The sequence below is a fragment of the Amia ocellicauda genome, chromosome 19 (assembly GCF_036373705.1).
Source record: "Amia ocellicauda isolate fAmiCal2 chromosome 19, fAmiCal2.hap1, whole genome shotgun sequence".
NCBI classification, from domain to species: Eukaryota; Metazoa; Chordata; class Actinopteri; order Amiiformes; family Amiidae; genus Amia; species Amia ocellicauda.
This window is the reverse complement of record NC_089868.1, coordinates 26,332,080-26,346,246: the sequence shown is the minus strand read 5'-3', so window position 1 is coordinate 26,346,246 and position 14,167 is coordinate 26,332,080. Positions and strand designations below refer to the sequence as shown.

The window sequence follows — 14,167 nt, the reverse complement described above, 5'->3', positions numbered from 1 at the left end:
AGGGAGAGGATGAAGGGGAGAGGAGAGGGAGAAAGGGGTTGAGCCAGGATGAGAGGGGGAGGAAGAGAGACAGAGACAGGGGGAGAAGTGGGGGAACAAAAAGGATTGAATGAGAGAGAAGTAATGCAAGACAGAAGATGGGGGGAGAGAGAGAGAGAGTCGGGCGGTCCGGAGTCTCCCTGCCGGTGTCCTGCGGCGCCCCCCAGCCCCTCTCCGCGGCACTGCGCCGGCCTGGCGGGGCGGGAGGGGGAGGGCGCTGCGCAGCGTCCCAGTCTGACACTAATCAGAGCCCAGGAATCTCCCAAATCGAAACCAGCCGACTCCACACTCTGCCCAGCGCCGACACTGGAGAGGAAATAACAAGCACTGAGGGAGAGAGAGAGCGGGTGGGGGGGGAGAGAGGAAGATGGAGTGGGAGAAAGAGAGAGAGAGAGAGAGAGAGAGAGAGAGAGAGGGAGAGATGAGATGTGCGTGTGCGTGTGCATGTGCATGTGCGATTTGTGTTTCAGTGACTCTGCCGCCCCCTGTCTCGCAGGAATGTGTACAAGGACTACCGGTACCTGGAGCTGGCCTGCGACACCCAGGATGAGGTGGACAGCTGGAAGGCCTCTCTGCTGCGCGCCGGAGTCTACCCTGAGAAAGCCCCGGTGAGTCCCTGTGACCTCTGACCCCCAGCCTCTCCCTCTCTCTCCTCTGCTCCACTGAGGTTTCCTGACACACCTCTCTCCCTCCTCCCTTCCTCCCTCTCTCCTGCAGGTGGACAGCGAGGACTCCGGCCCGCTGGACAACTTCTCGATGGACCCACAGTTGGAGCGGCAGGTGGAGACGATCCGGAACCTGGTGGACTCCTACATGGCCATCGTCAACAAGTGCATCCGCGACCTCATGCCCAAGACCATCATGCACCTGATGATCATCAACGTAAGCCAGCGCGCCCGGGTGACATCATCAAAGAGCGACACGCGACCACAGTGCCTTTGCTCACCGGTGCTCACCTCCACCCCTCCCTCTCTTCCTCTCCCTCCCCCTCTCCGCAGGTGAAGGAGTTCATCAACGCCGAGCTGCTGGCCCAGCTGTACTCCACGGGGGACCAGAGCGCGCTGATGGACGAGTCGGCGGAGCAGGCGCAGCGCCGGGACGAGGTCCTCCGCACGCACCACGCCCTGCAGGAGGCGCTGTCCATCATCGGGGACATCTCCACCTCCACCACCTCCACCCCCATGCCGCCCCCCGTGGACAACACCTGGCTGCAGGCCGGGCAGGGCGGCGCCCGCAGGTACAGAGCCGGGAGGGGGAGGGCGCTGGGGAGGGGGAGGGGCAGCACTAGAAGCATCTCTGCTCACACCTCTCTCCTCCTCTCTCTCCTCTCCTCCCTCTGCTCCCTCCCCCTCTCCTCTCCACAGGTCGCCCCCCCCCAGCCCCACGGCCCCCCGCCGCATGCAGCTGGGCTCCCGGGCCCCCGCCCCCCCCGTGCCACACCGCCCCGGCCCCCTGCCACCGTTCAACAACAGCGCCGATGCGCCGCCCCCCCAGGTGCCCAGCCGGCCCAACCGCGCCCCCCCCAGCATTCCCAGGTGAGCACCCCCCACTGCTGCCCTACAGCTCAACACAACACAACAGCACAACACATCACAACACAGCTCAACACAACACAGCTCAACACAACACAACAGCACAACACATCACAACACAGCTCAACACAACACAGCTCAACACAGCACAGCACAACACACAACACAACACAGCTCAACACAACACAACACAGCACAACACATCACAACACAGCTCAACACAACACAGCTCAACACAGCACAGCACAACACACAACACAACACAGCTCAACACAACACAACACAACACAGCACAACACAACACATCACAACACAGCTCAACACAACACAGCTCAACACAACACAGCTCAACACAGCACAGCACAACACAGCACAACACAGCACAACACAGCTCAACACAGCTCAACACAACACAACACAGCACAACACAGCACAACACAGCTCAACACAACACAGCACAACACACAACACAACACAGCACAACACAGCTCAACACAACACAGCTCAACACAGCACAGCACAACACACAACACAACACAGCTCAACACAGCACAACACACAACACAACACAGCTCAACACAACACAACACATCACAACACAGCTCAACACAGCACAACACAGCACAACACAGCACAACACAACACAGCACAACACACAACACAACACAACACAGCTCAACACAACACAGCACAGCTCAACACAACACATCACAACACAGCTCAACACAACACAGCACAGCTCAACACAACACATCACAACACAGCACAACACAGCTCAACACAGCACAACACAGCACAACACAGCACAACACAGCTCAACACAACACAGCACAACACACAACACAACACAGCACAACACAGCTCAACACAACACAGCTCAACACAGCACAGCACAACACACAACACAACACAGCTCAACACAACACAGCACAGCTCAACACAACACAGCTCAACACAACACAGCACAACACAACACAGCTCAACACAGCTCAACACAGCACAACACAGCACAACACAACACAGCTCAACACAGCACAACACACAACACAACACAGCTCAACACAACACAACACAGCTCAACACAACACATCACAACACAGCTCAACACAACACAACACAGCACAACACAGCACAACACAGCACAACACACAACACAACACAGCTCAACACAACACAGCACAGCTCAACACAACACATCACAACACAGCTCAACACAACACAACACAGCACAACACAGCACAACACAACACAACACAGCACAACACAACACAGCACAACACAGCTCAACACAACACAGCACAGCTCAACACAACACATCACAACACAGCTCAACACAACACAACACAACACAACACAGCACAACACAGCTCAACACAACACAACACAGCTCAACACAGCACAGCACAACACACAGCTCAACACAGCTCAACACAGCACAACACAGCTCAACACAACACAACACAGCACAACACAACACAGCTCAACACAGCACAACACAGCACAACACAACACAGCTCAACACAGCACAGCACAACACACAACACAACACAGCTCAACACAGCTCAACATAGCTCAACACAGCACAACAGAGCACAGTACAGAACAACACAGCACAACACAACACAGCTCAACACAGCTCAACACAGCACAACACAGCACAACACAACACAGCACAACACACAACACAACACAGCTCAACACAACACAGCACAGCTCAACACAACACATCACAACACAGCTCAACACAACACAACACAGCACAACACAGCACAACACAACACAGCACAACACAGCACAACACAGCTCAACACAACACAACACAGCACAACACAGCACAACACAGCTCAACACAACACAGCACAACACAGCTCAACACAGCACAACACAACACAGCTCAACACAGCACAGCACAACACACAACACAACACAGCTCAACACAGCTCAACACAGCACAGCACAACACACAGCTCAACACAGCACAGCACAACACACAACACAACACAGCTCAACACAACACAACACAGCACAACACAACACAGCTCAACACAGCACAACACAACACAGCTCAACACAGCTCAACATAGCTCAACACAGCACAACAGAGCACAGTACAGAACAACACAGCACAACACAACACAGCTCAACACAGCTCAACACAACACAGCTCAACACAGCACAACACAGCACAACACAGCACAACACAACACAGCACAACACACAACACAACACAGCTCAACACAACACAGCACAGCTCAACACAGCACAACACAACACAGCACAACACAGCACAACACAACACAGCACAACACACAACACAACACAGCACAACACAGCACAACACAGCTCAGCTCAACACAACACAGCTCAACACAGCACAACACAGCACAACATAGCACAACAACACAACACAACGTGTGTCAGGACTGTGGCCCCAGTGGTGCTGGTGGGGCATCCAGGTACTCACTGCTGTGCTCTTGTGCCCCAGAGCATTGTGGGAACTGTGCTGAGCCTCCAGCTTTCACTAACAGCCTAACTCTACTTCTCTTCTCTCCCTCTCTAACCCCCTGTCCCTCGCTCTCCTCTTTATTTATCCCTTTATTGTCCTTTGTTTTCCCTCCTACTCCGGCTCTCCCTCTCCACCTCCATCTCTCCATCCATCCATCCATCCCACACACACCGACCCCCTCCCTCCCTCTCTCTGTCTCTTCTCTGTTTCTCCTCTGCAGCCGGCGTCCTCCTCCTTCTCCCACCAGACCCACGATAATCCGGCCAGGAGACCCGTCCCTCCTGGACTGAGGCTAAGCGCCCCCCACTGCCCCCCGGGGCTCTGCGCAGACCCATGCATGCCCTGCTGCCCCCAGTATAGCCCCTGTGTGCCCCCCGGTGTAGGACCCCGTGCCTCACTATAGTAGCCCTGTGCCGTGCCTGTCGTGCCGTTTCTGTGTCTCGGCGCTGTCCTGCCTGCAGTCCGGCCAGCTGGGGGGCTGTTTCTTACCACTCTTCTCTCTCCCTCTCCCTCTCCTGACCGGACCGGGCCGGGCCTGTCCGTGCCTGTGGTGCCGCTCCACTGTCCAGCTGAGTGGCTGACCGCTGGAGGGACACCATAGTCCACTTCACTGCCTGGGCTCTGGGACTACCTCTCCTCTGACCCACCTATCCCCCGACCTCTGACCCCCGACCCCCGGACTGCAGCAGGACGCTGGCGCTCTCAGTTTTGCATGCCTGGGAAACTATGTAAATGAGTTATTATAATAATATTGACATTGTAACTCTCCAGAGCCACGGGCTTCGTGTTGTACATTTATATTAGAGAAATCAGGACGTTTGTGTGCGTGTGTGTGTGTATGTGCATGTGTGAGAGTGTCTGTGTGCGTGCATGTGAGAGTCTGTGACAGTGTGTGTCTGTGTGAGTGTGAGTGAGTGTGTGTGTGAATGTGTGTGAGAGTGTGTGAGAGTGTTTGTGTGTCTGTGTGAGTGTGAGTGAGTGTGTGTGTGTGAATGTGTGAGAGTGAGTGTTTGTGTGAATGTGTGTGAGTGAGTGTCTGTGTGAGTGTGTGTGAGAGTGTGTGTGAGTGAGTGTCTGTGTGAGTGTGAGTGAGTGTGTGTGTGTGAATGTGTGTGAGTGTGTGTGAATGTGTGTGAGTGAGTGTGTGTGAGTGTGTGTGAGAGTGTGTGTGTGAATGTGTGTGAGTGTGTGTGTGAATGTGTGAGAGTGAGTGTCTGTGTGAGTGTGTGTGAGAGTGAGAGTGTGTGAGAGTGTATGTGTGTGAATGTGTGTGAGTGTCTGTGTGAGTGTGTGTGTGAATGTGTGTGAGAGTGAGAGTGAGAGTGTGTGAGAGTGTGTGTGTGAATGTGTGTGAGAGTGAGAGTATGTGTGTGAGTGAGTGTCTGTGTGAGTGAGAGTGTGTGTGAGACTGTGAGTGTGTGTTTGCGTGTGTCTGTGTGCTGTTGTTCTTGTTGTTGTACCTGTGGCTGTTGGTGTTGTGTCTTCACTGTGCTCAGATTCAGTCATTAACCCTCCCATCCTCCGTCCCAGCTGGCCTGTAACTCCCTCTCTCCCTCTCTCTCCCTCTCTCCCTCTCCCCGCCCCGCCCCGCCCCGCCCCGCCCCGAGTTCAGTCATTCCACTACACACAGGCCGTGGGCCGCTGGACCTGCCTCTGTGTCCGTCTGTCCGTCTGTCTGTCTGTGGGCTCGTCACTGTGTCGCTGCCCTCTGAGCCGACTGTTAGGCTGCACTTAGATACCCGGGGAAGAGCCCCGACTGTAGACAGTGTCTCCTGTAGCCCCAGCCTCCCTCTCTCTCTCTCTCTCTCTCTCTCTCTCTCTCTCTCTTGCTCACCAATAAACCTCTGGCGTTTCCAGTCTCCAGTGTGTTGTGTTCCTTTGTCCCGGTGTCCACTCTCCACAGCTGAACACCACGCTCTCCCCACAGCGCCACCCTGAACACCTTTAATAACACCGATAACTTTTATTTCACCGGGCAGGTTAATTAAGAACAAATTCTTTTTTGCAATAATGGCCTGGCAGGAGAAAAAAATGCCTCCTGAAGGGACAGGGTTAGGGATTAGAAATAAATAAAACAAAATTATAAAATAATTAAAAAGAAAAAAAACAACAGCACCGCCCTGAACACTCACACACTCACTCACTCTCTCACACACACACGCACACACTGCCTGTTTGTTGGTGTTAATCCCCCGTGTCCCTGTCCAGGAGACTCCCGCCAGCCGTCCCCGGGAGGCCGCCGCACTGAGCTCCGCCGTCGTCCTGCCTCGACTCTCCATCGGTCGGACTGTGGCCACACCCCCTGTCTGAATCCCTCACCCCAACGCCAATGTCCCTGTCAATCAACAGGTCTGCTCGGCCCTTTATTGATCCTGAACAGACACTCCTGTGGGATGCAGGTCTGTCAATCAACACTAAGCTCCACCTCAGAGCGCTGACCACACCCCCTCAGGGCATGTGTGTGTGTCAGGTGTCCATCAGTGAGTGGGTCCCGCCTCCAGCTGCCTATGGAAAGAGCTCATGTCCATCTGTGCGTCTCATGTGTGTAAATAAACTCCCCAGTGATGTGGCTGAAGAGACAATTTGGGAACATTCAAAAACAGACTGGATAGGATCCTTGATCACTTAGATATTAATGGACACCAAACGAGCACGATGGGGCGAATGGGCTCCTCTCGACTGGACACTGTCTTATGTTCTTATGTAAGACCCAGTACAGTGATCGCCTTCCCGCTGAAATAAACTGTGTACTGATCACACCACCCCTGTGCCGGCGCCTGCGCTCTGTGCTGGGGCTCCGCTGCACTCTGGTGCCACTGCTTGCTTTCACCACACAAGTGCAATGTGCAATACTAATACTAATAATAATAATAATACAACAGGAGAGCTTTAATCAGGAGGCGACCCGCTGCAGCCCCAGCTCCCTCTGCCCTGCGGCCGGGGGTGCAGCCGGGTTGTTGAGCACAGCAGCCGGAATCCACAGGGCGCAGGAAGCGACGGCAGGCAGAGACGGTGAGGGAATGGCGGCATCTAGTGGCGAAAACGGGGACAGCAGCTCCCCAGCATCGGCAACGCCAATATTGTATACAGATGTGTGCGGTCTGACACAGCTGTGCGTCTCCTGCGCCTGACGCTCACATCTGAACCAGCCAGCAAGGCAACAGCGCTCCAGTGGCAATACATGCACATCACTGACCCCGTGGACTAGAACACAGTAACAACACGCCTTCACCGTCTCTGAGCGCAGCCGCTTGGAAGACGGGTCTCGCAGGACACGGGGGGAAGCAACACTCGGAGACACGGCGGCTGTGAAGTGTCTTTATTTAGAAACAGCCAGAGCAAAGTCCTTATTATTGTTCATGAATAAAATAAGTCAATTAAAATCCGTTTTCTCCTGGCTGCCTGTGCCCAAACTGCAGGGCCACACGGTGTTCAGGGGCCCCACACCTGGTGCGGGAGTGTTCAGGGGCCCTGTGTCTGTGTCTGTGTCCCCCCTCACTGCAGGAAGTGGGACAGGTCCTCTCGGATCTCCGCCTCGTCCCAGGGCCCGTGGATGTTGTCCTTGTGCCTCTGCAGCCACAGCAGCAGCAGCGGGCAGAGCAGGGCGAGCGAGAGCAGCAGCAGGGCGAGCAGCAGCGCCGCCACGGGCCACAGGCTGCCCACCGCCGCCACGCCGCCCACGCACACCAGGGCTGCCACCCAGGGGTGGCCGCGGGGCGCGGTGTCACGCAGCCGCCGCAGCAGGCAGGGCCAGAGCGCGAACACCAGCAGCGCGGCCGTCAGCATGGCGAAGGCGTGGAGCGCGCCGGGCAGCCGCGAGGCCAGGCACACCGAGGCGAAGAGCGCGGCGTTCAGGGACAGGCTGCCGGGCGGGCTGGGCGCGGCGTAGGGGAAGGACAGCAGGTGCGCCAGCAGCATGAGCGCCGCCGTGGCCAGCACCGTGTCCGTGCTCACCGACTCCGTCAGCGTCTTCAGCACCGGGGAGAAGCCGAAGGTGAAGGCCAGGAAGATGGCGGCGCTCTGCAGGTCGGCCCAGCGCGTGCGTCCGCGGCCCCCGCCCCCCGCCGGCGCCAGCGCCTCGTACAGCGCGTAGCCGAGCAGCACGCAGACCAGCCCGGCGCCCAGCAGCGTCAGCGGGGAGAGGGCGCCGCGCTCCATGTACACCCACAGCGCCAGGAACAGCGCCACGCAGGCCAGCTGCTGCGCCACCGCCGCCGCCCCGCGCACCAGCGCCCCCAGCCGGTGCCGCCGCAGCCCCTCGTTGCGCCGCAGCTCCTCCAGGAAGCGCCGGTCGACGTAGTTGTCGGGGAACGGCTGCTGCTCGTACAGGACCTTCCGCCAGGCGGCTGCGGGCGGCACCCCGGGGTCAGTCTCCGCACCCATCGCCACCTGCTGTACACAGCGGGACACGACAGCACTGACACACAGTACTACACACACACTGACACACACAGTACTACACACACACTGACACACACAGTACTGCACACACACTGACACACACACACACTACTACACACACACACAGTACTACACACACACTGACACACACAGTACTGCACACACACACTGACACACACACACACAGTACTACACACACACACACTGACACACACACTGACACACACAGTACTGCACACACACACACACTACTACACACACACTGACACACAGTACTACACACACACACACAGTACTACACACACAGTACTGCACACACACACGGACACTGTTACACACTGACCGGCACCGACACAGCAGACAGACGGACAGGCAGGCGGGTCCGGGAGCAGAGTCCGTGTCTGCGCGGCTCGTAGAAACCTCTGCACCTGGAAGGAGTCGCAGTTGAAGCCGCTCCTCGGATCCACAGGCCCGTCTCTTGTTACCAGCCGGTTTCTGGCGCAGCCATGAGTGCGACGGGCGGCCAGATCCGCATCTCAACACGGGAGCAGCAGCCCGGCTGTCAGAGATGTGTGCGCGCAGCTCTGCGGGGCTCCACCAATGGGAGCGGGAGGATTCCGCACATCTGCGCAGTAATGCGGAAGTGTGCGCCGCTGGGTGGCCACATGTCTCTATGGTGCAAATAGAGGAAGTCGTCGCGGCTCGATTTCCGGTCTCCGCTGTCCTGTCCGCTGCGTCACAGCGCCCCCTGGCGGAGGCCCGTAAAGCACCTCTCACCCCCTTCCCTTAGTGGAGACACAGACAGCAGCGTGAGCGGACTGTACTCCTCATTTATTTCAATTCCTTGTGTGTGTGAAGACTGAGACCAGTCTCCCCCCCACCCACAGACACAACACACACAGCCGTCTCAGAAAAGTAGGAGGCTTTAATTGTACACATTTACAATTGTACACGACTTCAACTCAGAGCGGCTGTCTTTTAACACGTCACCCGCTCTCTCCACACCGCTGAACCTCAGACCAAAGGGACAGAAGTGGCCACCCGGCCGACCCCCTCTCTGGCAGCAGGGGGCCGGCTGTGCCCTGGTGGGGGGGGGTAACAGAAAACCAATGTAACAGGCGAATACAGAAACACGCTAAGCAGCGACGGTCTCCCCGGCCCCCAGCAGAGCTCCACTGGAACTAAACCCGCAGAAAGCAGCGTCGAGTTGAGTGCCTGAACGCTTCTCTCTGACTGAGCGGCAGACTGGGGGGCACACGGGAGGGGGCGCCATCCATCTGCCGAGGAGAGGAGGAGAGGAGCCGGCCTGTACAGAAACACACCCGACTGCGATGGAGTCGACTTCCTGTGTCGGTGTGGCTTGGGACGCTCATTTCCTATGCAAGTGTCCAGGCAGCCAATCAGAGCAGAGCAGCACTCGGCTCTCTCCCCACCCCCCCGCACTGCGGCCGGCACGGGAGGGGCTCGTTACATCATTAATCGCATTACTTAAGCGCTCAGCTACAGTGAAAAGCAGACGTGTTTGAGGATCGATCTGGTCTGGGTTAGACCGCCCCTCTCCCCGGCAGGCGTCCCGTTTGTTTAAGGCTAGATTGTGTGAACAGCGACCTCCTCCCACTCCTCCCCCAATACCTCGACTCCCTTCTGGACATTTTCACTCCCCCCACCCCCACGTCACCGCACAGCCCCCCCCTACGTGCGGCTCTTCCTGCGGTCGTCGAACAGGCTGCGCAGCAGGTACACCTGCAGGGCCGACACCGTGGCCATGACGAGCACGCCGGCCAGGGACCAGGCGTTGACGCGCTCGTAGTTGCTCTCCTGCAGGTTGCGGTCGCGCGCCTCGAACGCCCGGAGCAGCGTCTGGATCTGCGCACTCTTACTGAGCCGCGCCTTCACGCTGTTGATCGAGTCCTGGGGGGGAGAGAGAGGGAGACGCACAGAGACAGAGAGAGGTTATTTATTGGTTACTGCCAGGGACAGGTCTTCGCTCCCCCCGAGGCAGAGATAACGAGGTCCGGGGGCCGGAGAGACGGGGGGCCGTACCATGATGTCCTCCAGCTTCATGTCCAGCAGGTCGATGCCGTGGACGTACTCCTTCCAGTCCTCGGGGTCGCTGGTGTCCTCGCCGTCCATGTTGTCCAGGATCAGCTCGAAGAATATGATCTTCTCTGACAGGGCGCTGAAGCTGTTATCGAAGCAGAACATGTAGTCACCGTCCTCCGTCTCCACCCTGCGAGAGAGAGAGAATATTATCCAACCAGTTCTTCTTTATGGAGGGAACATTTGGCCCTGTTGAAAAAAGAGCAACCCAATTCTGGGTCCATCTGGAGTCAGGGAGGGTAGCCATGTGTGTGTGTGCAGCATGTGCGAGTGCATGCGTGCTCGTGTATCGCAGGGTACATACGTGTGCACGCCGTCAGACTTCCTGTGGTCCCTGGCCAGCACGGCCCCCGACGGCGAATAGAGGTAGAAATCCACGTCCAGACCGGCGCCATCGAGCACCTGCAGCGACACAGACAGGAGGAGGGGATTAGGAGCAGGAATCAGGAATACATCTCCATCTTCCCCCTGCTCTTTGCCTCCCTCCCTCCAGGAACATGAGCGCTCTGGGGGAGATGGAGGGAGAGGGTGTGGTGGCCCTGGAGGAACCAGCCCTTTGGCCCCAGAGCATCGGCCCCGCCTGTGAGGTCTCTGTGCAGACGAGTGACAGTGTGATGACAGGACACCACACCTGCACGGCCCGGTCAGGACCACCGAGCCCGGCCCGGCTCCACAGCGCTGTCCCACTGGGTGCCGCCTCCACCCACACTGCTGTCTCAGTCCGTCCACATGCATCTGAATCGAGCTCTTCATAGGAATGTGTAGAACACGCAGTCAGACTTTACAATCGCCGGGACTCTGCCATGTGTGCATATTTGCCCGCACATATGAATGAGTCTGTGCTCGCTGGGGCATCAATAACGTCACAGCAACCCCGTCCAAAGTCTGCAGGACACGGCCCAGCGTTTCTAAATCTGGCCGCTGCTCTGCTCCCTGTGGCGTCAGTCTGGAGGCCAGCCCCGCCACTGGCCCGGACCCAGGAGGAGGGCAGGGGGAGTGAAACTGGAGAAGCTCTGGCCATTGGCACGGCCCTGTCTGTACAGCTGCACAGCGTCTACATGCCAGAACACAGATTTACACATCTGGGACAGAGCGGCAAGTTACTCCCGTAGGTATTCACTTCCTCACTATATTATGAGGAGACATGCAAAGCCTCATTGGAGTATAAAGACATCCCGAGCTGTCTGGAATGGACCCGTCTCAGCTTTACACACCCACACACACACACACAGACAGACACACTCTGACACACACAAACACACACTCACTCACACACACAGAAACACTCTCTCTCACACACACACACACACACACTCACTCACTCACACACACACACACACTCTGACACACACACTCACACACAAACACACACTCACTCACTCACACTCACACACACACACTCTGACACACACACACACACACAAACACTCTCTCTCACACACACACTCACACACACAAACACTCTCTCTCACACACAAACACACACTCACTCACACTCACTCACACACAGACACACAGAAACACTCTCTCACACACACACTCACACACTCTCTCTCACACACACACTCTCACACACAAACACTCACACACAAACACTCTCTCTCACACACACACTCACACAAACACACACTCACTCACACTCACTCACACACAGACACACACACACACACACTCTCACACACTCACTCACACTCTGACACACACACAGAAACACTCTCTCTCACACACACACTCTCACACACAAACACACACACACACACTCACTCACACACACACACACACACACACACACTCACTCACACACAGACACACTCTCTCACACACACACTCACACACTCTCACACACAAACACACACACACACACTCACTCACACACACACACACACTCTCTCACACACACACACACACTCTCTCACACACACACACACACACACACAGAAACACTCTCTCACACACACACTCACACTCTCACACTCTCACACACAAACACACACACACACACTCACTCACACACACACACACACACTCACTCACACACACACACACACACTCTCACACACAAACACACACACACACACACACTCACACACACACAGAAACACTCTCTCTCACACACACACAGAAACACTCTCACACACACACACACACACACACACACTCACACACACAGAAACACTCTCTCACACACACACTCACACACACACACTCTCACACACAAACACACACACACACACACACACACACACACACACACACACACACACACTCACACACACACACACACACACACACACACACACACACACACACACACACACACACACACACCTGGTACTCGATCTCCAGCGACGCGTCTCTGCGCATGCTCTGGTAGAAGCACTCCCGGTGCCCGGCGGGCAGGGTGAACGTGAAGTCGCTGTCCATGGCCTGGGAGAAGGCGGAGGCGCGGCGGCCCCGCTCCCACACCAGCACCGACAGCAGCAGCAGGCCGGCCCGCCACACGTCCATCGCCTCCCCTCGCAGCCTCGCACAACACGCCACTGCGCAGACTCCGCCAGCGAGGGGCGTTTCTCCGCAGGACCCCGCCGCCTCCAATCGCAGCGTCGGGGGACGAGCGGCTGCGGCGCCTGTCGGTCCGAGTCAGATGAGGGCATACAGCCGTTATTTACAGCGGCGTGGCCCTGTGTAAAGAGGGGTTTAAATTATGACACACGCCTTCGCCAATCCTTGACAGCGGTATTGTCTTGCGGAGGTGCAGACGCAGGCAGTAAGCTGTCGCACATTTAACGAGGTGTATGCTGGGAGTTGTAGTTCTCATCCTATGACACGTACTTCGTCTCCCAGAAGGCGTTGTGTTTTTATTTGGATTTTGGAGAGATTGGAGCACTTTGTGACTTCGAGAGGTTTCTGCGCTTCTCGGTTGACCTTGTGGATCGGGTCGAATAGTATTACATAATTGTGTCATTCTTAAAACTAAAAACATGAAAGATACATATATACCTAACACAATAAATGTCAAATATGTCCCCAAAGCTCACTTTTTCAGCTTTATGTCTGATTTATTTGTCTCTGTTCTCTTATGCTCTTGACTGCGCATCTCTGATCATGAGTGCTTTTCGTTTTATAGTGTTGTTTGTGACGTTGTTTATTCATATGTTCAATACAGCTGGTGCCAGTGTGTAACATTAAACATAACCTTTAATTCCCTTCAGCCGGAGTGTCTGATTGCTGTGTGCCTTTTTTGCAGCTCAATGGATGTGAAACTCGATTATTATACGTCTACAGCGGTGCCCCCATGGAAAGCGCTTTGAGATAGGTTGTCGTCGCCCTTTGGCGGATTGATTACTGTTATTGTTTTATTGGGCTGGTGCATTTGGACAACATAACTCGCATTCAAGCAGGGGACGAATAAACATCAATCACATAGATGACATGCTTTACAGTGGTACTCTAAAGAAAAAAAAAGTACACCTCCAACACAGCAATTTGTGAACTGTAAACGCGTCGGCATTGCACAACAGTGTGTGTGTCCAGTATACCGTCACCGCATTCATATTTACACAGACACAAATACAGGCTGCGCTCGTGT

At 55.8% G+C, this 14,167-nt stretch overlaps 3 protein-coding genes across 4 annotated transcripts in view; 1 reads left to right on the top strand and 2 right to left on the bottom strand.

Moving 5' to 3' along the window:
- dnm3a (dynamin 3a) overlaps positions 1–5,936 on the top strand; it is a 29,355-nt gene extending 23,419 nt beyond the window's left edge. The window contains exons 17-21 of the mRNA XM_066691891.1: positions 536–647; positions 757–921; positions 1,038–1,276; positions 1,404–1,574; positions 4,298–5,936. Of these exons, the coding sequence (XP_066547988.1) occupies positions 536–647; positions 757–921; positions 1,038–1,276; positions 1,404–1,574; positions 4,298–4,367 (757 nt within the window). The 3' untranslated portion in view covers positions 4,368–5,936. The remainder of the gene's footprint in view (positions 1–535; positions 648–756; positions 922–1,037; positions 1,277–1,403; positions 1,575–4,297) is intronic.
- A 1,445-nt stretch (positions 5,937–7,381) lies between these two features.
- On the bottom strand, positions 7,382–9,313 carry pigc (phosphatidylinositol glycan anchor biosynthesis, class C). Of its 2 annotated transcripts, none has more exons than XM_066691887.1 (2): positions 8,822–9,313; positions 7,382–8,469 (listed from the first exon to the last, which is right to left on the bottom strand). In XM_066691887.1, exon 2 carries the CDS (start codon positions 8,458–8,460, stop codon positions 7,573–7,575), a length of 888 nt encoding a protein of 295 aa, XP_066547984.1. In that variant the 5' UTR covers positions 8,461–8,469; positions 8,822–9,313; the 3' UTR covers positions 7,382–7,572. The 2 variants fall into 2 exon arrangements, with proteins under 2 accessions (XP_066547984.1, XP_066547985.1); XM_066691888.1 differs by having other exon boundaries at positions 7,382–8,466.
- Positions 9,314–9,383: 70 nt separating this feature from the next.
- Positions 9,384–13,109, bottom strand: tmed5 (transmembrane p24 trafficking protein 5). The gene is made up of 4 exons (XM_066691890.1): positions 12,907–13,109; positions 10,883–10,980; positions 10,522–10,708; positions 9,384–10,389 (listed from the first exon to the last, which is right to left on the bottom strand). Exons 1-4 carry the CDS (start codon positions 13,084–13,086, stop codon positions 10,171–10,173), a joined length of 684 nt encoding a protein of 227 aa, XP_066547987.1. The 5' UTR covers positions 13,087–13,109; the 3' UTR covers positions 9,384–10,170.
- Positions 13,110–14,167: the final 1,058 nt, after the last annotated feature.